Here is a 25,212-nt window from a genome sequence, read left to right as displayed (position 1 = left end):
ACATACAGACCTGACAGGAAACCCTGCAAGTCGTGGAGACCTGAGGAACTCGTTCCTTAAGCCACAACTCAGACAGCTAATCATGACATGAAAGCAGCATGACGCGACCTCTCATTCCATGCTTGACGCCCCGCTCAGGTCACTGGCTCTCATTCGTATCCATGAGAGAAACAGGTCGCTACAGGCCTATGGCACAGTATTTGATGTCAGCTCGCTGATCAGGAACTGACTTCTTCTGGCAGATTGGCTCACAATGGCAACTCAACTAATCTTTACGTGATGCTGCAAGCCCTGGGCTCACTTGTCATAGGCTTCTAGCCACAGACCTAATGATAGAGCAACTCCGAAGACAGACCAGTTTGTTGTACCTTGTGATGGTGTGTTAGTTAGATCGTATGCACCACGAGCCTTGCTGCAGGCGATTTTCAAATCTTCAGCGAACCAAATTTTGGCTGCGTCCGCAATCATCCATTTATTTCAGAGAATCAAAATCCGAACTCATGCTACGGCTTGAATACCCTGCAACGGTCAGACGTCGACAACTGATAAATTGCATCAGCATAGCCAGCCACAGAATACGTGCAGACGGTGCGATGAGCCCGTACCCCTCAATAAAGTCCTAGCCACTCAAAGTGTGCTTTCGGAAAGCCACCATGGCAAATCAGCTACTCCATGCTGCCGCGAAGCGGGGCTAGTTTATCTCTCCATCATGAGAGAATGACTCTCTATCTATCGCTTCACAGCTCTCCTCATTCGACAGCTATGCATCCATTGTGATTGGGCCCTTTTTGTGTCCAAAATTGGGACCTGGAATCATGGTCGGGTAGGGGGTAGAGAGTACAAAAACAACTGTTCTTATTTCAGTTCCCAAAATCTGGCTCTCCTTCGATCTTCATCCGGCGTGATATATATCCCATGGTTGCCTGGGTCTGAACGCCTGATTGAAACATTCTCTATGCTGCGTCAAATTCTCCATCTTCCTTTAGGCCACTCAAAAAGCTCTTCCGTTCAGGACCTTTCCTCGCCCACATCCACACAGCTAAGAAGCACGTCGTCCAGAAAAATGACTGCAAAGACTTACAAGCTTCCTGAGTACCTCAGCAAGCGCCCCTACGAATACTATGCGATCACTGGAATCAAAGCGGGGACGATCCCCGAACAGAAAAAGGCTCCAATCCGTCAAGAAATTGATGAATGGAGCAACAACAAGGCAAATGCAGACCAGGTGGACTTGTTTGTTATGGCCTGGCGTAACCTCATGAATACATCGCCCAGAGAGCGAGGTTCCTTTTTCCAAGTTGCCGGTAGGCTCCATTTAACATGACAGTATATGGAAAGGATTCAATTGCTGACGATCCTTCAGGTATTCATGGTCAACCTTATATTCCATGGGACGAGCCCGATACACAAATGGACGAAGCCAAAGATAAGGGCTACTGCACTCATAACAATATCCTTTTCCCGCTATGGCATCGTCCGTATCTCGTATTGTTGGAGGTATGGTGTCTGAATGCTACTACCTCTCTTATCCAAATCGCTGGTTCTGATAACATCGGATTAACAGCAACTTCTCTACGAAAACATGATAACGGACATCATTCCTGCATTCCCGAAGGATAGACAAGCCCAGCTTAAGGAGGCTGCGGATTCGTGGAGGCTTCCATTCTGGGATTGGGCTGTCAACCATAGAGTGCCTACACTCGCCAAATATCCAACAACGACTATACCAACCCCAAGCGGTAAAAGAGCTAGAGTGGAAAACCCCCTCTATCAGTTTAAAATGCCAACGAACGAACCATTTTTGTCCGAAGGTGTGGGTCAAGTCTTCGACCCCTGGGCGGGGGAGGGCGGGAAGGGGATGTACTTTAATGTAAGTTCTACCTATCCCTCTGTTAGGTATTATGGTGGAGGGCTAAAGTTGTGTAGTTCGGCCCTTGTATCGGAACTAGCAGAAGCCCCGATATAGAAGACAGCAAAAACCCCGATTCGGAGACATGGGTAAATGGAGTCGTCAACAATAACCAGGTCGCACTAGCACTAAAAAGCCCCCAATGGATGGGGGAGGGGAAATATGGAGCTGCTTCTGAGATGGTATACCGCCTGCTCACCCATCCTTTGGATTTTATATCTTTTGCTACGACATTCCGCAGCAAAGGACAAGATGATATCAGCAAAGACGTTAATTTGGAATATATCCATAACACTGTGCACGGTTGGGTGGGCGGTAACTATACCGGACATATGTCTGAAATTCCAGTAGCAACCTTTGATCCTCTTTTCTGGCTTCATCATTGGTAAGTTTAATCATTCTTGAGTTTTAGGAAATATTGCAGTTGTCATGACTTACAAATCCCCTAGCAACATCGATCGCATGTTCGCTATCTGGCAGGCATTGAACCCTGATAAATGGTTCGACACTGCCGACAAAAATACGTTCTTTCAAGAAGCTCTTGGGCTTGCTGAAACTATCACTCCCCAAACTAAGCTTCGCCCTTTCCATACAGACAAAGTGGGCACATGCTGGACCCCTGAAGGAGCCAGGGATACTTTGAACTTTGGATACACCTATCCTGAGTTGCAAACGTGGGACGCCAAATACCAAGCTGCCGGAGCATATAACAACGAATTGCACTTGACTGACCTCAAGAAAGCTATTAACGAAAAGTACGGAGCCACGCGAACCGAGTTACTTGGTACCCCTACCCTTGGAGATAAGACAGATGATGGTGTTAAATCAAATGATTTTGCCTTTAGCATTCGATACAAGAAGTAAGTTTGTGTAACAGTAACCCAGTATTTTTGGGTTTTAAGTCTAACAATTTACAGATACGCCTTGGGTGGAAATCCGTTCACCATCAAGATATACCTTGCTCCCGGGGATGGAAAGCCAAGAAGCCCGGAAAGCGACTACGTCACGGAGGTTTACAATTTCAGTTTCCCATCGATTGTCGACGGGAAGGAAGTCTGTAGTAACTGCACTTCCGTGGAGGCAACAGAATCAAAGGCTACCTCCTATCTCTCAATTACATATGTTCTTATACAGTGTGTCAAGAGGGGGATTTTGCCCTCTTTGAGCCAGGACGTGGTTACCAAGTTTCTACAGAAAAATCTTTACTGGAGAGTTTTCCAGGTACGTTTGTACAACTTCCAGACCATCAAACTACCATGCTAACACAAGAACAGCGTGGAAGAGAACTTGACAGGTTCTCAATGGAAAAGATCGAACTTGAAGTTCTTGGCTCCTTCAATAACGCCAATCACCATGAAGATCCATCCATCCTCTCCGGGTTCAAAGGCTTCCATGATATTCCAGCGCTGGCAGGTGGCCCTGACGGAGCTCTTGATCCAAAATTAAAGAAGAAGCTACCGCCTCTACCAACCGCACCGTAAGTTATAAAGGCGGAGCAATCCTCACATATAGTATTATCTCCGCTAACCGAGTTTTAGACCTGCACCTCCATCAGCGTTGCTCCGGCTTGGAACTTCTGTCGACCTTAAAGAAGACTTCACGGCAGACAGTGTGCTGATCTTCGACTCTTCTAAGGTAGACTTGAACCCGATAGTGACTGATACCATCGACAATACTCAGTTGACGTTTACGAACGGAAGCGACACCCTGTTCTTGATCTCCTTCCGCCGTGCGGAGGGGCAGATTGTATTTAATACTAACTTGAAGGGCAAATGGGGTGCAGAGCAGAGGATCGACCTCGCTGGCAGGCTGACGAATACTACCCTCTCAATCATGGTCAACGATCAGGGTGAAGGTTTCGAGGTCAGCCTTGACTTCGTCCACGCTGCCTGGTTCCCAAAAAGAGACCCGAGACCTATCAAGACAGTACACTATGGGGTCAATAAGAACCAGAACCCTGTTCTTTCTGACGTGTTGAAGGTGTCAGTATATCCTTCTCTCAAGAAGATTCTCTCGCATTAGGACAAAATGGCAAGCGAGCTCTCGTCTCCAGGCCAGGTTATCTTTCTTTTCCCTCCCAGCTAGGGTCAAGGTAGCAGCCTGCACAAATCAGTTGTATAAAGTGTTTAATTATCTTGTGTTTGAGACCTTCGAACATAATAATCATGTGCTCCTACCCCATATGTTTCGGCCAGTCCCTCCTGCCGCTTTGTTAAAAAACTTTATTATGTTTAAGTTTGTTTTAGTTTACAGTGCACGGATCACACTGCTATCAAGATGGTTTCACAGGAAACATACTAATAATGTTTTGTCTTCATCAATCTTCAAACCGGGGGTGCAGAGGCGGTCCGAGAAACGGGTTCAATCAGATCTACTGCAAGGGGAACCATTAATATGTTATTCTAAAACCGTTCACATGAAATTTGTAATGTCCATTCGGCATTCTACATGAATAAAACTGTGCGCTAGCAAGAAAAAGATATCTTGTCAATGGTGCATAAATTCACACACGTCTCAGGAGCCCCAATGACTTCGACAGCGACCCAAAGAAGGGCAATCTTCCACTCCATCCATCTCGTTTCACTGTGATTTGGTGCCAAAGTCTTTATGTCATCGGGATTTTCCCCGGAGATGCCTCTTGTCGACATCCAAAGGAGAGCTAATCAGAAGCCTGTGACTTCCAGACCAAAATTTCTTTTCACAAACTCCAGAATTATTTTTGGATTTCCCAAAGGTCAAGATTTCCACCAGATCCATGGATATGAATCTCGTTTCTCGGTAAGTTGGTATCACATTTCCAAAATTGACTGGGGAAATCCAATCATACACCTCATTGGACAGGAAAAAATCAAACCACGTGATTAGCCCCAACTTCTCCTTGTTGCTGCGACAAAGCCAAGAACGTGTCAGCTTATCTAATAATACATCAATCAAATCTGCGGACTTTTGGCGTCGCAACGTCAGGTTCCGTTGAAGAACGCGCCCTTGACTTATCACACTGCGCACCATTGCCCTCAGCGTTGCCGGTTAGCAGATTTCAAATCGCTGATCAGCTTCCCCTGACCCACATGTCCTTGAGGTCTCGAACCTTGGAAACTTCTGGTAAATTCCCTGTGGTTCCTGGCCCACTCATCGTAATCCAAACACATCAATCAACCTTCTGTTGATCATAAAGGGGTCACTATATCGCAACGAATGCGTTGTGATCTCGTTGTGGAAAAGTATTGGTACGTTGTCTTGTGCTCTCTAAGCATCAAATTCCCCGCTACTTAATTTAACTGAAAGATCCTGGCAATGGCGCATTGAACAAAAAAAAAAAAAAAATGAGATGCTAACTTGTGCGCTTCGTCAGAATTTGATTTCCCATCTACCTGCTTTGGCTGAGTGCTCCAATTGATACGTTTCCGGCTCCCACACGAATAGAATTGATATCTGCGATCTCTCGTTTTCAACCATGGCTTTAACTGCTGGGTCATTCGTGACCTTCCTCATCGTTTGTCGTAAGTCTCCGAAACCCCGTTCCTCCAACCCCGACTTAACTTCAACAACAACAACAACAACAAAAATAAAATAAAAAAAGAGGGGCGAAGCAATTGCTGCAAATCCAACGCAATAGAAACAGAAAGCAAACAACAAACCTACAGCTGACCACTTATTTTTGTAAAACAGCAACCTCGTTCTTCCTCGGGATAATCTTCTCCATGTTTCCGTACGATTACCCCGTCCTATGGTCCACAGATCCAACGCCCGATGCATACTATTCCTTCCTGGAGAACCACCTCAAATTCATGCACGCCTCCCCACCTTTGATCCCACGCATTTTACACATCGTCGTCTTCGTCGGTTTAGCCGGTATCGTTGCAAAGCTCTACAAGCCCTCTGAATCCAACATGCTCTTTGACGGCGCCAGTCTCGTCCTGTACATGTGCGGTGTTATCGTTTACATTGCAAACATTGTCAAGGGTTTGCGAATCGTGTCTTCTGGAGACTATGGCGCTCCGGACCCAGACGATGAGACGGATCAGGTACTTGGACGCGAAGACAGCTTGAAGGTCATGGCTGCTAGTAACACGATACTAGCACTGGTTTTGGTGGGTGTTTTGGTCTTACAAGCTGGGCAGTGGTATGCAGAGCGCAAAGAACAGCAGGAAGCGGACGCTTTTGTGAAGAAAGAGAACGAGGCCAAGAAGGAAGCTCCCAAGGTCACGAGGCAGGGCCACAGCACATCGTCAAAAAAGAAGCAGTGATTTTTTTTTTTTTTTGGTCTCTCCTCGATTTATGTCAAAAATATGGTTGTTACGTTATTGATTAGTTTCAAGAAGGTTTTCTCTTTCTCTTTCTTTTTCTTTTTCTTTCCCTCTATCTAGTTTGGAGGGAATCTAGGGCTCTTTTTCTTTTTTCTGGCATGATTACCGAACAGCTGTATGTCAACAGTCGCCCTTTTGGATCCCATGTGGATAGGTGGTTACAAAGGGACACTTTACTGTGTATCGGGGTCATGGTTGTTGTCAAAAGTCAGGCACAAGGGGAATAGCTAACCTGAAGAAGTCTGACTCATATTGTCACTTCTTCTCCCTTCGATTGCACAAGATGGGGTTATAAATTGAGCATGAAAGGGTACCCTTGTTATCATGCGTAAATGCTACGTGTTTGTAGAATTTGAGTTTGGCTGTCCTAAAGAGCACTTTGCATTTCCAAATACGTGATGACAAAAACCACTTTGAAATAAATTGTAAGCAGATAAGCAATTAATCCATCAATGGCGAGCTGTGATTCTACACAAGATCAACCATAAATAAGACAAGCAAAAACTCCACAGATGATTTCACAAGGAGGGGTTCAACACACCGATGTATGCATTGATAACTTAGGGATAGAAGTATGGCCCTCCGAATTTGAACATCAAGATAGAAATTTCCAAATAAACGCGAAAATGCAATTTTAAAAAACAGGGTAGTCATTAGACATAGCAACATCATCTATGTAGATAGAATATGGTTGAAATGGACCACCACAAATAAGAGCACGGATAGCAAGTTTCTGGAATATCTATCGAAACGAAAGGCGATTCATTTCGTTTTATGATCCTTCTGGGACACTAACTTGGTAGGCTGTGGTACATTTTCTTTTCAGGATTCCAAACACTTATTTCATGATTCATTTAACTTCATTTTCGCGTAGGGTATAGTTTCTTTAGGGGAGAATGAAAAGGGACTTCGTGGGATATCTGGGGAACGAGGACTAAGCGCTATCGCGAATAAACCGTCATCCACGCTTTGATCATTGTTCTGGGTTAGGCTGGTAAATCCTTCCTGCCCTAGTTGTTGTTGCTGTGCCTGTATGGAAGCGGGGGGGAGATGTGCTACAGCTTGAGGTATCGATGGTTTAGGCGATTCAGCGATAGGGGTATGACGGAACAGCTTGAACGACGATATAGCAACATCCGGACCCTCTGGGGAGAGGGGATGAAAATCTGAGGCTTCTGTTCGGCTTGCTACAAATTGGGGCGAATGGAGTCAGCATGTTGCGCACTGGCCGATCATTGGTTCCATGGGGGCGAAAAGAACCCCTTTACCTTGGGAAGGTTTGCGCGTGAGATCTTTCTCACTCGTTCCCAGTTTCAGGCCCTTGAGTTTTTCGCTGAGCTTCCTCCCGCCACCCGGAGACAGGGGAGTAGTAGGACTGAGAGGAACGGAATTCCATGACGACACATTTGCCGTCTGGAAAGGTGTTGGACGGGCTCCAACACCAAAGTTGGTCTCAATCCATTCTTTTTCTTGAAGTGCCATCTCCAAGGCCACACCTTCTATGTTATATCTCGATTCCTCCCTGATTTCTCTCTCCAGCTCTTGTAATCGCTTCTTCGCCCATATCGTATGTAGAACCCCTTTCTTGCCTGCAGCTACTGCCGTGGCTCCAAGCTCAGGCGGGAAAATTGCAGGGAGAGGATTCACCTGGAGTGAATCAGGTTTCTTAACTGTCGCAGCAGAACTGGGTGGTGGCTCATAGGCCAATGTGACGACAGGAGGAATGGTAGCATGGTAAGGGAGTAAGAAATAACATCGTCGGACGTGTTCTGACGTTTGTTCATTTGCTGGGAGGACTGTTTTCTTTCCGTCCCAGGAGACGTGCCAAGTTCCCGACGATCTGGTGAGGTCGTCATCTTCCCATTCCACCATCAAAATCTTTGTGCCCTCGTTGCCCTTGCCTGGCTCAAATTCAAACCGTGCAAGAGCAGAGATAGACAACAATGGAGACCGAACATGAGGAGTGTCCAACACAGCAGAGTCGCTGTATGGAGTAAATTGCTGAGCCATGCCTCTCTACCACTCCCAGTGAAACACGGGGAGACAGAAATGAAAGGAAGAAATAAAAGGTAAAAAAGCTAAAGAGGGACAACGGAGCTGGATCAATCAACGGGAACCGGTAACTAGCCAACAACACAAAGGCCTAAGGCATCCATGGACAGAGACACAGGTTGTTGCATGGGTTGGACGGTGCTGAGTTGGTGTCTCGTCGAAGAAAAGGAGAACCAACAGCGAAATCACGAGGCAAAGGCTCACAGACGCAATAATAGTGACAATCCGCCCCCCACCGGCCACTAGCATATTAGCAGCAGATTTAGCAGGAATTCGAGCAAGAATGGAGAAAGAATTAGCGGGCTGGCCGTCAAATGGGCTTGTCGTGGCTATTTTGTTGTTTTGAAACATCTTCCGTCAAACCCTTCTAGAAACCTGCATATCCCAATATGTTGCAACCAATGCGATTGGGGACTGCTGTCTGTCTGCCCCGATGGAATAATTCCATGTAACTAGTCACCTGGGGAAGGAATATGTATACTCATATGGGTTTACGCCATATGTAGAATTGTTGTATCCGAAGGAATTTGGGCCAATCGAGCAACCTGTTAAACTCTATCTCGTCTCATCACGAACGAGATTTCGATTACAATCAGCACGGCTTTGTGATGTCTAATATTTACTCCCATAGTGAAAACAGCAGAGTTGATATTATGCTCCCTATCACGCTAACTGGTGTGGACGGGGGGGATTGTGATATGGAAACTTTGAAATGCGACGGAACTGCTGACGAGGAATGCAAACATATGGACAATAACAATAACAACCCTTTAACCCTTCTTGGTTCATGGAAGCCACTCTCTGCTACACTTGGATTCAGTGGGTTCTGCCCGGGATTCAGGGGCGATGCCATTTCGTATTACCTCGCATCGGTCACGTCGGGGAGGTAAAGCAGATGAACTCATACAAGTGAGGATTCTGGAGCAGCAGAGGACTTTATGATATTTAACTAACATGTATAGTTATCCCTGGCTCTTTGACATCCTGAAATCGGAATGCGCTGCACGCGTTCCAGTTGCTGGTTTTCACGAGCTGCTGTCTGTCTCAACAATCGGATCAAATTGCCCATCTGGAATACGGGCCCATACCAGGATGAAACCGTTGAAATTGCCAAAAATCATATATGCCAGGGCCATCTGCTCGAACCTGCTTGAACCAGCCTGTTCAGAATCAGACTTCACACTTGAGGGTGTTACTGGCTAGTTTGCTACCCTATCTGGGTGACAGGATGTCTGTACTTAACCGTCACTTTTCTGGAAAAACAGTCACTTTGTAAAACCTTGCAACATTCATTTCTTTGTTACCAAACACTTGTATATGTGTCCGGGGACAGGATCCCGAGAAGGATGTGCATGATGCAGACACACACTCGCTTCCCAGGTCCGGCATCTGATACTCCGGCAAGCCCTCACATCCATTCACAGGCAGGCTGCTCTGGATTCAATAACTTAGTTATGGGAAAGAAGATGCAGCACAGCATCGCAAATTTACACCAGGCACTATTCTACTCCCTCTAGTAATGATGAGATGGGATACAAAACCCTGGGTCGGGATATGAAGATGTCATCGATTAATTCTGAGTTTGCTTGATCAGAACCTTCTGAGTTGCAGCCGAGGTCACTGCTGAGGGTCAGCTCCTTACCTTTTTCGCTGAACCTTCGAATGTTATTCTTTAGCTCAAAGGGCAGTCCTTGGTTTGCCAGCTACTCTATATGAATATCTGAGTCTGAGACTCCATTCTCCAAATGACAGTCGATCGAAAGAATCCAAAAATAATTTAACTGGGGAGAGAGGTCATGAAATAATATTCTTCAGATTTTCTTTCCTCGCTTGTGGAATATGGGAGAAGGGAGACAACAAGCCGTTCATTACTGTCTAAGATGCGTGTATACGTGATTGAACCGATCTTGAGTCCAAGACATGAAGATCCTCAAGCCCAGAGAACCGCTTTTGCACCCATTCAAATCAATGGACGAACTGAAAAACCACCATCTTGAAGAAAGGTATGTTGTTGGAGCTTGGGTCATGGAAGGAGAACTTTGTAGAAGAAGAATGGATCAATGGATGAAGGAGGTTAAGCCAAACCCAATCACTAAATTCCAAATGGAGGGCACTTAATGATTCCATAGGACCACAGTTCACCAGCGCGAGGTAGTTGATGTGGCTAGAAAAGTATCGTGTGCCCAAAGAATCCTTTATTGGTCTGTGATATTGACCATGGCTTTTGGTTACTATTCGCCAAGCTGAAGGAATTGCAGGTAAAAATTGCGGGGTGACGGGGCTGGGTTTTATATAGTCCGTGTACTGCGAGAAACAATATCTGCCAATGGCTGTTGGAGGTGAGAATTTCTTAGTTGCATGGGGTACCTTTAAGCGCTTGCTAATTACCATAGATTGATCATTACGCATATTGGATAGAAGTGGGAGGGTGTTTGAAAGATTCTCTGTAATAAATTATTGCAGTAGATCATCAACAGACAAACAGACATGGAGAGTTGGTGAAGGAGTTGCAACCCTACCCCGTCCCAGAAATAAAAAAACATGTCCTATATACGGGCACAAATGAAAGGAGGTATATATACGTAGTGCGCAGACATCAAAAATATTCCCAGTCCGATCCCAACCATCATGACAAACACAGATAAACTCGAAAAAAGGAAACGGTAGTAGTGGGTAGGACGAACACGTAATAGTGCTCAGGAGGAGAACTGATATCGTATAGATGCAAACCCCTCATCCTGTATGCATTCAAGTGATATATAATGCAAACCGATCTGGGGTATAAACGAACCCCATTAGAGCGGAAATCCTATTCAACGACAGACCAAAACACCGGCTTATATAGCCAAAACCACCGGTGGGAGGCTAAAGAGCAGCGGAGAAAACGAAAAGGAGAGCTATGCGACTGCAGAATAAACGCTAAAAGTCGACACGCACTGGTAAGGTAGGATGGGGCCCATATGTTGACAAAAGTTTCCAGGGCAAGGGAACATATGGTAGACATGGCTGTTGGAGTTTCCGATGCTGCTCACGTCGGTTCGTAGCGCTGGAGATATAGTCCCGTGTAGCCTCAGTGCGGTATATGTTAATACACGGAATTTACGAGGTAGTTTGGTCGTAATATAGCCCAGGGAAGCTGACTCTAGCGGTAGGTTTGAGGGTAGGAATGGAGAAGTGCTACGGGAGTTTGCTCGAAGATATATCGTTGGAGACAAATGGGCGGTCAAGGTTCGAGAGTTAGGGAGTAGGTAAGAACGCAACAGCGATATATCAGACATTTCGGGATTTCATTGCTCGGTTTTTCTTCGTTTGCCCTTTGGAGCTGGCTCTAGAGGGGTGCGCTTGTAGGTTACGGTTCGCGTGACGACATGTCGAACGCAAACAGGTCGTCCCGACGAACTTCGAGGAGGATCGAAAAACCTAGCACCTGGCGAAACGCACCAGTCTGATGGAGAGAATTGGGACTGAGACCGCGCTGACATGCATGTTGCGCTTTTGGGAGACGATGCGCTCATAGGTGAGCGCACGGTTGCGGGGGATGCTGGTATTCGCTGAGCGTGCAGGGATTTGGGAGTCCTTGCTGATCTTGGATGCGCAAATGGGGATGGCGGCGGAATAGATATGGCTGGCAATTTATGCGGCTTATGGATATCGCAAGTACAGGAGTGGGTGCCGTTTGCGGTTGAAGGCTGAGAGGTTGGTGAAGAATATCCAGAGCTCGTTTCAGAAAACACAGGGGAGGCAGTCTTCATGGGGCTAGCCAGTACGGGGGTAACTGACTTAAGAAAGTCTATATAGGCCACAGGCGGGGTGATTGGGGTTTTCAGAAGTGCATCCTCCTGTTTGATAAAGTCTGGTCTGTCAGAGAGTAGCACAGGACTCTGATGAAGTTCAGAGGGGAAAGTTGCAGACTTCGAGGTGGAAATGGGAGGAAGCCTTGGCTTCGAAGAATCAGGCATGGCTGGGAGAGTAGAGCACTGATCGTAAAATGAACTATCCGCAAGATTAGAAAAGAACGGCCGATACAACAAGTGAATGTCTCGGGCACGAAGGAAGTTCAATTCAATGGCCACACCAGGATACTATGGAGGACAACAACAAGGCTTGGGGAGCAAGACCAAAAGATCGAAACAAACAAGAGAAATGGGCAGCAGTGACCTTTAATAATCACGATGCGCTGGAAGCAACTAACTGAGTGCGATGGAGAACAACGAGGAAACGGAGTGCATGGGACTATTGGCGAGATTTGTCTGGTCACGGCCCCCAGAGCAAAGCAACTTTCCAATGAAGCAGACCAGCTTGCTTCAACCCTGCGGGTTGCCTTTTTTTTTTTTTTTTTTTTTTTTTTGGATTTTGGATTTTGGACGAGGGGATGGAGGCGAAGGTGGTGCAGGCGTGAATATGATTATGACGCCTGTTGCCAGTGCCTGGTGCACCTCGAGGTTGGGCGCGTAAATCTGACCAGTACGAGGCCTTGAAGCAGCTCAGCGGTTTCAGCAGCGCAGTTCAGGGGCTAATATTAGCAAAGCCTAGCACGCAATCGGCCTAGTCACTGGGTGGTGCAAGCCCTGGTTCATCCAAGGACTGGGATGCTGAGGACGATGAACGGGCGCTCCAGCGTAGTGATTGGCCGTTGCGGCCTGCAATTGACGACAGCGCCGTGATCACACTTGATGTCGTGCAGCTGGAGCGATTGCCGGAGTGCTTCAGCCGAAACCTGAGAGAGACGGGGGTTGAGTTGGTGCTGAGCGGGCGAGGAATAATGATGGCACTCGTCGAACTACATTACCCAAAGGAAGAGCAAATATTAGCCCCCAAATGTACTCCTGCATAGGCTAGGATGATGTTGCCATGTCGCTTCAAACATACCAATCGTAATGGAAATTGGGGATCACGCTAAATTAAAAGAGAACTTCCAGAGAAGAAGAGCCGGGATGTCAGCAGATCAGGGTAACCGGCCGGCGAATGTGGCAACTTGAAATGCCACCAACAAACAATTTTAGGGCAATAATAATAGGGAGAATCCACAGATGATTGAGACCTTGGAACGGGAATAGGCACAAGTTTTGACAGATGCTGACTCAGGTCTCATGGTTTTGGGTGAGGATGAGTTGTTCACCAGATGGAATAATGGTCAACATTTTGACTCTCCGGTCTCTTCGGTCTTTCAGGGCTCCTTTATATCCTCCTCCAGGCTTGTATCTCCTCCTTAATTCCCCTCCGTTGACGCCAGCCATGTGTCCGTTTATTTTCTTTCCCATCGCAAAAGAATGGGGCATTAATGAAGAGGGGAGAGGAATTCCCTTGACAAACACGTAACGGCCAATCGACGTTTCTCTGCAGGAGGGAACTTCATGTTCCACAGGTGTGTCAAGGACAAGTGACAAAATATTCAACTCTCGCTCTCTGGTGTCTGGTTCGTGCTTGGAGGTCCATCGTTGAGCGTCTGCTTACCCAGGAGGGGTTGTGCCAACTCGGCGGCTCGGGCAGCGGTTACTCTGCAGATTCGAAGCAAATCCCAGCACCCGAGAGACGGAGGTCAGCTACAGGGCAGCGCGGGCACAGTCTCCAGGCTATTTCTTGTCTTGCATTGGCTGAGGTCTCTGTCGTGGAGAAAATAACATCCACTGCAATTTTTTTTTTTTGATTTTTTTGATTTTTATTTTTTTTATTTTATTTTTTTTATTTTTTTTTAGCATACACGACTCAATTCTACCTATTTTGTCTCGCCGCTCCTCAATCTCTAGGTGACTCGGGAAGTTTTATCAACAACCAATTACGGTTGAGAATCCTTGATGATCTCAAGGCTGGAGTCGCCTCCTCCTCATCCCTAAATACCCTGACTGCTGTTCTGGAGGTCCTATGATAGCCATGCTACTGGACAGTTCCCTTTGCCCTATCAGTTATGCATAGCTTCTTGCATGAAATCAAGTATATTTTTCGATCTCCCAATAGCCATTTACAGCGCTTAATCGGTTACTTTCCCCCACCGTTTTTGCTTGTCGATCATCTTGTGTTTTAGAGAGATGAAACAAACGTTTCATGCCTGAGAAGAATTGATAAATGACTTCCTTCAACAAATAATGATTCGCATGATAAGTTTTCAGGGAGTGGCACTTCTGCTTTTCGAATAATGCCGACTTTAATTTGAGTCAGTTATGGTTCTTCAGGACCGGGCCGTTTATTCATTTTGAGAATGCAGGCGATGACACATACGGGTTCTCTAGAACCAATCACATCTATCTCTCTCTTTTCTGAGTTCGTCAGGAGGAGCTTGAAATAAACATCCTGAAACCATACTAAAATCTGTTTCATCTCTTTCGACATTGACTCCTAATAATATACGGCAGCTGAATGGATAATGATCAAGCCGTCTGTATATCTTCAGGGAATTCTGCACAAGAATGCGGAGAAGCCGCTCGTTTATTTCTATTCTATTTAGACTGTCCAAGTTATTCTCCACATTGCATCTCTCCCAATCTCTCAGATATTATTCATCTTATATTCTCAATAACTCAACCACAGCCCTAAATACATGGAGAGGCAGTTATTTAAAAGTCCCCTGGCGTCAAATACTATATCCTCTTTCTTAGAAGCCGCCCGGCTTCCCCAGCAATCTCCAGGAGCCTACTTCCCTTCGCCGTGGCCCCCCATCCAGCTACTCTGGCAACAAGAAATCCGTGAACAGGCTATGAATGACAAATATGTTAGTCGCCGTGGGCATGGAGGCGCATCAACAACCCAGCGCGTACTTCCACCCCGCAGCTCTTAACTAAAACTCAGGTCAAATTGCATCCTCGAATACTTGATCGGAGGAGAGCTTGTTGACGGAGTGTTAAACGCCCTGCTCATCCAAGCTTCATGCACTTCCTGCTCTGTATTTTATCATATCCCTGAACTACAAGTAATGCAAAGCAAACATAGAACATATGACACATGTTGCGAATCCCCAAGCTGTTTTCCAGAATCAATCATACCCTTACTGCATATCCGCGTGTGTGGATGCAAATAACGCAAATAAAGTCTATCTCCCCCCTTAATTCTTCATGACCACTCACTTGAACACATCATTGGTTCAGATGCATTTATCCTGCTTCTGTTGTTGCGCTTTCAATGCACGATTTATGCGGATTAACATCTCTACTGACATTATATCCTTGCTGCGTGCAACCAATAGATTTGTCAAGTCACCTGTTTGACAACTTCTGAAAAGCTATCGTGGAGACTCAAGCTACAAACAGTTTATACTCTCTTTCTGACGCTCCGAAGGTAGATATTACTTGGCGGCTACTTTTTTTTCCCCCAAGAGCAAATGACATAGCGCGCGCTGTACAGTGTTTACTCAAGGAAAATTTCCCAGAAGCAGGTACTGTGAGTCGACTCTATCGAGCCATTTGTGTTTGTCCACAATAAAATTAACCAGGAGACGCATGAATTGTACAAGTGAAATCATCAGAGGGCATGAAATGAAGAGGCGGACCTGAACATATTCTGTGGCAGATTCCAACAAGCTGTACTATAAAACTGGACTGGGATGATGAACGAAAACAAGGCAGTAAAAAATCCGTCTAGCAGAAACGGGTATGACTTGAGCGAAGTCAAGTAGCGCGTTGATCTTCATTGCAGGGGAACACAAATCGAATCAAGTAGCATCAGGGAAAGATTGGAAAAGGGTGTAAAGGGGGCCTTACAGATGAATTACCATCGAGCAACATAAATCTGCCCATCAGTAATACGTGAACTGCAACTTCTCTCATTAACACCTTCACAACCTGACAGACGAGAGAAAAAGTGCTAGACTCAGGAAGCCTTCTTCCCCACGATTAATTGATGACAGACAATGACACCCGTCGCAAGTTCAAACACAAGCTGAAAACATCCATCTCCTTGCATTAGAAGATAAAAGAACGAAATGTATCCCATCATCGACATTCCCTTCCCATCGCCCTCACCAAAGAGGACCCGTAGTATCAACGGGAAAGAAACTTCCTATCAAGGATTTTAGACTTAGTCTCCAGAACCACTGAAGCCTCCAGAGAGGCTTCATGGCAACACGTCGCTGTGGGGCGACCTAATAAAAGGCCTTTTGCTAAAAACGACGGTCGTGGCTGGTTCTGTTTACTTTTTGATGGAGAGAGAAATTAAAAGAGAGAAAAAACGTGTTGCAGTGGAGAAGTTCTCGGTTTTGTAGCAAGTTGTGGGTCATGTGATTTGTGGAGCGTGCGTTGCCCTTACAACAAGAGTGAGATATATTTGCCGAGGTTGCCGGTTTTCACAACAGGCAGATGGCGATGAAAATAATTAATTATGGTTTTCTCTTTTCATCGTCAAATTTTTCTTTTTTTATATCAAATGAAAATTAATTGTCCCAGTCTCTAGCTAGGTATCTATATATGTATCTATAAAAAGATCGCCTTGGTGCGTTGAGGATCGACTGATTCTCAAAAACGCCGGATATACATATATGATAATGAATATATAACAATAGCGCACATCTGCTGATGGGAAATGGAGACTTTCAATTTCCCGCCATATATGCAAAAACGCCAATGTCAGATTCCAGACACCCATTTCCCAACAGAAGAACGCCTTGGACGCCATTTGCAGTGTCCTATTAAAGAATTCCTCCCAGCCAGTTCTGTTTATACAGAGGTATAGGAGCAACGATGCGCTGTTGTGTCCATCGAGGCTTTGAAAATGTCACGATTATATCGTCGGTACGAAAATGAGAAGTTACCACGAACGAGTGAGAGAAAAAACAAGTCAGGCTGGAATCGTTGGAGGGAGAGACAAAGTATCCTAAAAAGATGAGAAGAAAAAAATGATGGCATCATTCCTACCATTTGTATATCCGTCAGCTGAATTCATGTGGTGTATGAGTCTTTTGGGAGTGGGGGATGGCATCAACCAACAAGCCACTCAGCAGTGCACTGAAAATATTCACACCTTTATCCAACTCCGGCAGCCGCCTTCACCCCGGTCTTGGGATTTCCACTTGCTGGTTACTTGATTTCCAAACGCCTCCACCAAGAGCAATTGAAATGCCCAACCCTATTCCCACCATGGAGCCCACAATGATGACGGCAATCAATGCCTTGACGGCAAATTTCTGCTTCTGGCTAAGCCTTCCTAGCCATCTGGAATTCTTTTGCCTGCTATCCACCCATAGGCCTCTAGTGCTCCCCTGACCATCCATCGATGGTCTAAGGCCAGCCTGGTACCCGTTCTCGACATCATGCATTCTGTACCTTTGACTGCACCGGTGCGAGGTCTCGTTTCTCAACTGTTCTAGCGACGTGCGGGTTGTTGGGTGCTTGTAGAAGGGGGAGTAGGGCTTTGCTCCCCGAGAGGGATCGAACTCGCTACTTGCCGGGCTCCCGGGTGGGCGATAACATGGATTGGGTGAAGGGAGATGCCTGTCTTCGTGCGCTGTCCAGCCGGACAAGGTCAGATCGGTAGGAGAGTCGTGGTCGTCATGAAGATTTTGTTGCTCTTGTCTGGCGGTGGCGAGGGGAACTTCGCCAGCCTCCCCGGCCTTGATATCCTTTTCGAATGAAGCCATGGTGCAAGGGCACACACACTCTCTGCGGAGGGAAAAGCCAGAAGGGAAGAAATATCTTTTTCTTTTCCTTGTTCTTTGTTTGCGTGGGAAGCAATGTAATGGCGATAGTTCTGATTTGTTTGTAATTTTAGGGGCTGTGACAGCCCCCTGAAAATAGTTTTTGAAGTTCTCGGGTTCCGATTTTCTTTATGCCGCGACAGGTACCACAGCTCCCTGGAAGCGGAGGGATGGAATTACTTGAAAATATCTGCCAACCTTTCTTAATGAAAAGGCTGCTAGGTGAGGAATGCTGCGAAGCTGTTTTGATGAAAGGGAAGAATTTGAGCTAATGCATAAAGATGTCGCAGAGGACAATGAGCATATGGGGAGTTCTGGAGAGTTAAGAAATGTTGACCGGATGGCCCGGACAGGGTGGCATTCGTGGTTTTTGCTGATAGATAGATAGAATGAGAGGTTGGGGAGAGAGTGCGAGAAAAGAGATCGAGAAAGAGATCGGTCGATGGAAATAACAATTGATATCGGACCGAGAGACGACCGGGGAGGGGGGGGGGCGGGGTGGCGCGGCAGGAGGTTTTCTCGAGGGTGACGCCTTCCAAGTTCCTCGGGGGAGGGGGGGGAGGTCAACACCAGCAGCGCGGCAGGCGAGTGCTGGGCCTTGAGAAGGCACTGCCGGGCGTGTCTGCCCGGGGGAGGGGGTTGGTTGGTTATTCAGCAGAGTCGAGGACTGGATGTTGTCGTCGGTCCCTTATGCATGTCCTTGCGAGTTGCGCTGCTCGTATATCAAGGTTTCTCTGCTGCGGGTGGTGGGGTGGGTATTGAGCGCGGAAAGCTGATCAATAAAGGCGAATGGGTTGCACGGGTTGGTTGGCGACAATTGCCTCTGATCACCTTTCCGGGAAAGGGGTAATATCGAATATTCAGTTATATCAAAACCAACACGGCTGTTATATATGTTTTCATGAAGAAAAAGAAGAAGAAGAAGAAGAAGAAGTGCGGGAAGAGATCATATGGCGCAGAATTATTATTATATTATTAGTTTTTCGTTGGATTTCACTCAGTGAAGGGTGAGAGGATGCAAGAAGCGTGCAAGTGCTCTAGAATCTATGATTCGAACAGCAATCGGCGGTGCCAGCAGCAGCGTTGGTTTGCCCCAATCTCGCTGCGCAAACCCAAAACTCAACTGACTGAACACTAATGGAAACTAAAAGGGGGTGGGAGTCTGGGAGAGTTTCTTTGTTCTCTGGTTGGGGCGGTTGATCCACGGTCCAACTACGCTAATGGAGTCTGTCAGGTCCCCGGGGCGCCAACGACTAAAAAGCAACTGAAACTAACCGGGCCCAGTTTCTGGTCCCTGAACTTTAGATAGGATTGTCACCAATGGTCGTGGTTAGCAGCGCCGCTGCGGTGGTCACAAGAGGCGTTGAGCGGTCAGATTCGCTTCTAGCCTGCTTGGTTTTCAGTTAGCTGTTTGCTGGGATCTTTGGCGATTTTTGAAATTTGAGGACGGCTAGTCGAATCTCCTGAAGAGCCAAGTTCCTTGAGTCCCGTTCAGTTGCAACTTGTGGGATCGCTGGGTTCTCACCCGTGCGTCCTCGTTTGCTGTCTGAGCCGGTAAGATTATTCCTTGGGGAATACCGTCGTATCGCAGAGCGCTGCTGAACCAAAATGAAATACAATGAATAAAATATGGTGGGATTGTCGGTTCTCTGGCTGCGTACTACTTTTATCTCACACAGTTTCTGTTCCTGAATGCACAATAAATGCTGAGCAACATCGTGCGGATCTTCAGTTCGCTCAGGTTAATAGGTCACTGATGTCGATTGAGACACCGAACCCTCATGCAAAAAAATAAAATAAAATAAAATAAAATAAAAAAATAATAATAATAAATAATAAAAAAAAAAAAACCCCAAAAAAAAATATAAAATAAAAAAATAAAAAAATAATAATGGCCAATGATATATGACGAGGCTCTCTTCCATCCGACTACGGGGCACTCCGTGTGGTAACTAGATAACTTTCCTTCCCGCTGTTTACAACCCAAAGTTTTCTCTTCCTCTCATTCGATTCTTTGCACTAACTATGTACTTGATAAATAAACTCCTCTCGTGGTAACTACCTTTCTCTTGGTCCATCCTTGTGTGGCTGCTTCGTCGCAAGTAGTACCTCTGGGAGTAGCCATTGCAAAGGTGAAATCTCCTCTTAACTCTTCACATCGACTGTCTAGCTTATTTGGTGACGACCATTTCCCAACCACAAGGACCCCAGTTCTGCATCTTGATGCGCCACTGTGGCGGCAGAAGAATTCAAGTTCTACAAATCATTGCGATCGGAGTGTCTGCAACCCCCCGTCCACCTTCAAGCGGAAGCGCAGTGACCGAGTTCTCGAACATCGAAGAATGGGGTCCCCCCCGCCGACTCGTTCTTTGAACGACTCTGGTCAATTTGCTTATCCATAGCCATACCGGATAGACTTTCCAAACCTTAGTATGACCTTTTTCCACGGTCTGAGAGGGAGTTCACCAAGTTCAAGTTCAAGCCCTACCCAACAGTTATTCCCCTCTCGAATGTTTGCTATATTTTATCTGGATACCAAGCATTGCTTCGTGTAGCTTCCTCTTATCTAAGTTACGTCCTTCCGGGCACCTTTTTCTTTCACGACAGTTTCAGTGACTTCTCGATAATTTCATCAAGGTTACCCTCGTGCTATGCTTTGCGGCACAAAATGCGCTATTATTATGCACTAGGGACCGTATGTGTGATGGCAAAGTATAGTTTGCAGAAGTATAGAAGGGCGGGAAGCGAGCCGCGTTATTACCTCGAACGGGTTGTGTGCGCACATCATGAACAGTCTTTTGGGAATATCCCGCTTGGTGATTAACTATATTTTACCCCTACAGCAATTACTTTTTAGCCACTCGCTATCTAGCGGAGCCTGCGGGTGGTTGATTGACTATCTTGTCTTGTGCTGAAAAATGCAGGGTGAAGCAAGAAACGAAAATAAAATAAAAAAGGGATATTCGATGCGAGAAGCTGAGAATCTATTTTTTAGCCCCTCAGCGGATATCTCACTCACACGGATATAGGTGCTTCTGTTGGACCAAACCACGGGGGTGCGATTGGATTGGATTAAAGCTTGGGAATTTAACCTATTCCCATCCCATACAGAAGCCTATCCAAGAATCCAAACCCCATTCAATACTAAGACTCGCGCTGTTGAGAGTTGTCCTTGCTTATTCCCACCATGATGCAGATATAACACGGCACGCATACCTCTACAAACCTCTTACCATTAGACAGAGAGGGGCTTTTTTTAGTTTGTCGCCCTAAACGGCACGAACAACAAGAAATGAAGAAAGTTAAAAGGTATAGAAACTCAGAGAGGTTCGTCCCCCTCAAGTCTATGAGAATTATTCCTCAACTCCTGTCAGCGGATCCCATCTATCCTAGATATTCAATTTAAGATACTCACTGTCAGAGGGGTATCTTATCTGCAGGAAAACTGTAGAAATTTAGAGAAGTTACATTTGTTCTAGGCTTTTCTTTTTTCGCCCCTTGCATTTGGCATTTCGCATGTTGTGCAAAGTCTCTTCTCTCTCTTGTCCTTCCGAAGGGGCATGTCTATCATAGCATGTTTGTGCGAGGCAACCATTATACTCTTATGCACGCCGCTCAGTTAGGGCTAGCAGAATTATATCTCTTCATGTCGAGGCACCAAACTGGACTCAACCCCTTTTTTGGCTCCATGTCTATGGAGAGAATATCGCCAAATCATCGAAAAAACACGAACTGCCTGCTTTTGCCTGTCCTTTTTGATATATGCATAATTCCTTTATGATCTCTTTGGTCTTCTATCATCTTCTGCATTTTTGGTATCCCCCATCACAATAAATGTTGTGAATTATTTTGGAAGTGATTAACGAGAGGGTTATGTAGTATATTCGCATCGCATCGGTCAGCTCGTTGTCCATTGTTTGAATATCCTCTGAAAATCGATTGGCAATACGACCCATTGGCGCAGTAAAATAGGACATGGGGTACCCTTGAAACCCGTGTCATTGCTTTGTGAAGCATCGCTTTGCTAGCACTCGTTCTGCTTAATGATAGAATTGTCGAAAATGCTAAAAATAACACTAATCGAGAACCAGAAAATCCAGCGTAGATAACAGTATATTGGTCTTGCGACAAGTCTAGCTTGTTTGAGGTCCAGTATGAAAGCCACAGGCTTATCACAATGTTTACCCTGCTCGCCAACAACAGAGACAAGACAATCAGTGGGACTTCTTTTCCGACTTTTTGACATTTTTCGTCTTCGATCTCATCATCCAATTCGTCGTCTTTCTTGGAAACATCCTCTTCCTGGGAGGTAGCAGCCAGCAATGGGTGGAACACTTTGCCGTCGCACATAAGGTTATCAAAAATATCGATGGTATCTATGCGTCCGTCATTCATCAACGTAATATGGTCGCATCGACCGAGGACGTGCAGTGCTTGAGTTGCGAGGATGCGGTATTTATCACTGTGCAAGCCACATATAGCATTATCCATGATATGGCAGCCAACATAGGCATCGACGGCAGATAACAGATCGTCCGTTAAGATGAGATCTGCATCGAAATAGATAGCTCGCGCACTAGGGGACAGGAAATCACTTGCCGTCATCAATGGAGATATCCATTGGAACGTCATCAAACTCATCAGAAATGACTCACCACACTCTTTGGCGTATGGGGCAGAGGTCCCCGAAGAGTAGCGGGAGGGGTATATATGCTCCACAAAATCCGATGTCTCAGCTCCCTGCACGGGAAGAGGGCCACAAGACACTGGCCTAGCGGTCGAATGGGATAATAACCTTCTTCCCGAACAAGTGCGCCCGTTCCCCTAATATGACTCCTGGCTGTTCGGTACTGACCGGTGAGAGGGGTCATTGAGGTTTGTGTTCCTTGAGGAGGTATATATATGGTAGTCTATTGGCTGCTTTTCCTTGATATGTTGGTGAGAGTTTGAAAAATTTGAAAGTACATTCGAAAATACGTGACATGTCGCTTTTTCTGTCCAGCTTTCTCACTTCCCAGTTTAATGACGAGTAGTGAAGGTGTCAAGGAATACAGACGAAAATAATCGGACCGACATGGGATATTTTCCCAAAGAAAACACGGAGAAAGGAGGGGAGAAAAAGGCAAGCTACCCCGATTTTTTTTTCCCCACTCATTCATCATCAAATTCATTATCCCCTACATAAATGATACCAATTTCATTTGATTGGAATATTCAAGGTCATCCAAAAAAGGCAGAAGCAATAACCAACAACCTCCCAAGCCATGAAGCATCAACCGTAGTGTACAGTGAGTGTATCACATACATGTACATGCACAGGATTAATAACGAAGGGGAAACAGAAAAAGTCCCACTCCACAACCCAATAGCAACAAGAAAGCCCTTTTGCCTCTGTAAACTGATGGAAGACAGAACAGCCAACACCCCCTTCCCCCGGGTCCGAAACCGCCCTATGCCTGCCATACGCCATTTATTGCACGATTACATAGTGGAAAATATATACCAAGGAAATTGAGTTGCTAGTGAAAAAGGAAAAGGAATTTCAGGTTGGGATAATAAGGGATGCAGGAGAAGAAACTTTGTCCCCGGTCGTAAACAGGAGATGAGACATATGTTGCAGTGAGCTAATGATTAGCTTTTTCCTTGAAAAAAGAAGTTTCAGATGGCGGTGGGGTGGGCTCTCTCCACTCTATGCACTCTTCATTTTTGGCAGCTCCTTAACGGATTGCTCGATAATCTTCAATGCGGTTTTCATCTCTTCTTCTGTAATCACCAAAGGAGGCGCAAAGCGAATGATATTCTGGTGAGTCGGTTTGGCCTACCGCAAATATTAAACATTAGACAGATACAAGTGTGCAAAACATCGGAAAAAAAGCACTCACCAATAATCCCTTGTCTTTCATCAACATACAGAGATCCCATGCAGAGTGTCCGCCAGTTTTAGACTCGTCGATGACAACGGCATTCAACAAACCTTTACCACGAATGGTCTGGATTATGGGACTATTTATCGTAGCCAATCCCTCACGGAACTGCTGGCCAAACTTTTCTGCGCGCTCCGACATCTTTTCGTCGCGGATAAGCTCCAGTGCGCGAATAGCGACAGCGCAGCCCAGAGGGTTACCACCGTAGGTAGAGCCATGCGTTCCAGGCTCAATTGTGAGCATGACTTCTTTCCTGCCCAAGACGCAGGAGACGGGGTACATGCCGCCCGATATGGCCTTGCCCAGCAAGACGAGATCGGGTTTAATGCCGCTCCATTCATGGCAAAGCAGTTTCCCCGTTCGGGCAATGCCAGTCTGGATCTCGTCGCAGATGAGGAGGGCATTGTGTTTATCGCAGAGTGCTCTGGCTTCCTGTAGATAGTCCTCGTCCGGCACGACAATGCCTGCCTCACCCTGGATTGGCTCAACAAGGAATGCTGCGATAGACGGCCCCGCTTTTTCGAATGCCTCGCGAAGCGATGCTTTGTCATTGAATACGATTGGCTTATCAGTGCCTGGAACTGAGCTGCCGATTAGGGGCAAGTAAGGTCCATAGTTCTCCCTTGATTCGGGGTCAGTGGACATTGAGATCGCTGCAAACTGCATTTTTGCCCTTCCGGTCAGTTAAATGAAATAGGGCTTTCCGGGAATGGAGAGAATGAAAAGGTGAAAGAAAAAATAATCCGAACTCTATTTTAGTTAACTGACAGTGCGTCCATGGAAGTTGTTCTCCACGCTTAATACAACAGCTTGGTCTCGGGGGATGCCCTTGACTTTGTAACCCCATTTCCGGGCAATTTTGATCCCTGTTTCAACAGCCTCTGCACCCGTGTTCATGGGGAGGACCATGTCAAAGCCAAAAAACTTTGTGACAAATTCCGCAAATTTGGGGAAAACATCGTTGTGGAAAGCTCGGGAGCTCAAGGTGAGGGTTGAAGCTTGGTCAACCAAGACCTTGACCAACTCCGGATGACAGTGACCCTGGTTGACGGCGGAATAGGCGGAGAGGAAATCGAGGTAGGAACGTCCTTCGGGATCCCAGACAGTTGTGCCAGCGGCACGGGCAAAGACGATCGGCAAGGGGTGGTAGTTGTGGGCGGCATATTGATGCTCTGCGGTGATGGCGGAGGAGGTTGAAGAGGCATGGAAGCGGGAACGGTCCAGAGGAGTAGCCTGTCCGGACAAGGTATTTGCTGTCAGGGCAGTCTTGCTTCTCTGCGCAGGGTTCGTAGGACTTTCGTTCGGGGCCATTGGGGACATGTTGTTGGTGGCGGGGGTATAGAGACTGGGTTGGTGGAGGGCGGAGGCGGGATCTCTTGGTATTGGGAGAGTGGATCAGGG

The 25,212-nt window shown here is 46.3% G+C and overlaps 9 protein-coding genes across 9 annotated transcripts; 4 read left to right on the top strand and 5 right to left on the bottom strand.

The window, feature by feature from the left end:
* Window positions 1-1,063: 1,063 nt before the first annotated feature.
* Window positions 1,064-3,931, top strand: PAAG_06439 (tyrosinase; the record flags this gene model as incomplete). Its single annotated transcript, XM_015845890.1, has 8 exons — window positions 1,064-1,304; window positions 1,364-1,497; window positions 1,565-1,870; window positions 1,927-2,294; window positions 2,359-2,769; window positions 2,827-3,130; window positions 3,184-3,386; window positions 3,448-3,931. The coding sequence occupies 8 exons, from the start codon at window positions 1,064-1,066 to the stop codon at window positions 3,929-3,931; spliced, it is 2,451 nt and encodes an 816-aa protein (XP_015700116.1).
* A 1,432-nt stretch (window positions 3,932-5,363) lies between these two features.
* PAAG_06438 (hypothetical protein) lies at window positions 5,364-6,156 on the top strand (the record flags this gene model as incomplete). The annotated part of the gene is made up of 2 exons (XM_002791653.1): window positions 5,364-5,409; window positions 5,579-6,156. The coding sequence occupies 2 exons, from the start codon at window positions 5,364-5,366 to the stop codon at window positions 6,154-6,156; spliced, it is 624 nt and encodes a 207-aa protein (XP_002791699.1).
* Window positions 6,157-7,059: 903 nt separating this feature from the next.
* Window positions 7,060-8,226, bottom strand: PAAG_06437 (hypothetical protein; the record flags this gene model as incomplete). Its single annotated transcript, XM_002791652.2, has 2 exons — window positions 7,060-7,403; window positions 7,485-8,226. 2 exons carry the CDS (start codon window positions 8,224-8,226, stop codon window positions 7,060-7,062), a joined length of 1,086 nt encoding a protein of 361 aa, XP_002791698.1.
* Window positions 8,227-8,966: 740 nt separating this feature from the next.
* PAAG_06436 (hypothetical protein) lies at window positions 8,967-9,471 on the top strand (the record flags this gene model as incomplete). Its single annotated transcript, XM_002791651.2, has 2 exons — window positions 8,967-9,154; window positions 9,231-9,471. 2 exons carry the CDS (start codon window positions 8,967-8,969, stop codon window positions 9,469-9,471), a joined length of 429 nt encoding a protein of 142 aa, XP_002791697.2.
* Window positions 9,472-11,555: 2,084 nt separating this feature from the next.
* PAAG_06435 (hypothetical protein) lies at window positions 11,556-12,227 on the bottom strand (the record flags this gene model as incomplete). Its single annotated transcript, XM_002791650.1, has 1 exon — window positions 11,556-12,227. The coding sequence occupies one exon, from the start codon at window positions 12,225-12,227 to the stop codon at window positions 11,556-11,558; it is 672 nt and encodes a 223-aa protein (XP_002791696.1).
* Window positions 12,228-12,440: 213 nt separating this feature from the next.
* Window positions 12,441-13,102, top strand: PAAG_12227 (hypothetical protein; the record flags this gene model as incomplete). The annotated part of the gene is made up of 2 exons (XM_015847742.1): window positions 12,441-12,584; window positions 12,818-13,102. 2 exons carry the CDS (start codon window positions 12,441-12,443, stop codon window positions 13,100-13,102), a joined length of 429 nt encoding a protein of 142 aa, XP_015702654.1.
* A 4,137-nt stretch (window positions 13,103-17,239) lies between these two features.
* On the bottom strand, window positions 17,240-17,830 carry PAAG_06433 (hypothetical protein; the record flags this gene model as incomplete). The annotated part of the gene is made up of 1 exon (XM_002791648.2): window positions 17,240-17,830. The coding sequence occupies one exon, from the start codon at window positions 17,828-17,830 to the stop codon at window positions 17,240-17,242; it is 591 nt and encodes a 196-aa protein (XP_002791694.1).
* Window positions 17,831-21,712: 3,882 nt separating this feature from the next.
* Window positions 21,713-22,528, bottom strand: PAAG_06432 (hypothetical protein; the record flags this gene model as incomplete). Its single annotated transcript, XM_015845889.1, has 1 exon — window positions 21,713-22,528. The coding sequence occupies one exon, from the start codon at window positions 22,526-22,528 to the stop codon at window positions 21,713-21,715; it is 816 nt and encodes a 271-aa protein (XP_015700115.1).
* A 1,048-nt stretch (window positions 22,529-23,576) lies between these two features.
* Window positions 23,577-25,131, bottom strand: PAAG_06431 (ornithine aminotransferase; the record flags this gene model as incomplete). Its single annotated transcript, XM_002791646.2, has 3 exons — window positions 23,577-23,705; window positions 23,770-24,471; window positions 24,580-25,131. The coding sequence occupies 3 exons, from the start codon at window positions 25,129-25,131 to the stop codon at window positions 23,577-23,579; spliced, it is 1,383 nt and encodes a 460-aa protein (XP_002791692.2).
* Between the last annotated feature and the right edge of the window lie 81 nt (window positions 25,132-25,212).

Source organism: Paracoccidioides lutzii (assembly GCF_000150705.2).
Source record: "Paracoccidioides lutzii Pb01 unplaced genomic scaffold supercont2.18, whole genome shotgun sequence".
In the NCBI taxonomy this organism is placed as follows: domain Eukaryota; kingdom Fungi; phylum Ascomycota; class Eurotiomycetes; order Onygenales; family Ajellomycetaceae; genus Paracoccidioides; species Paracoccidioides lutzii.
Note: the sequence above shows the minus strand (reverse complement) of the source record. Positions and strands in the feature narration are given on the sequence as shown.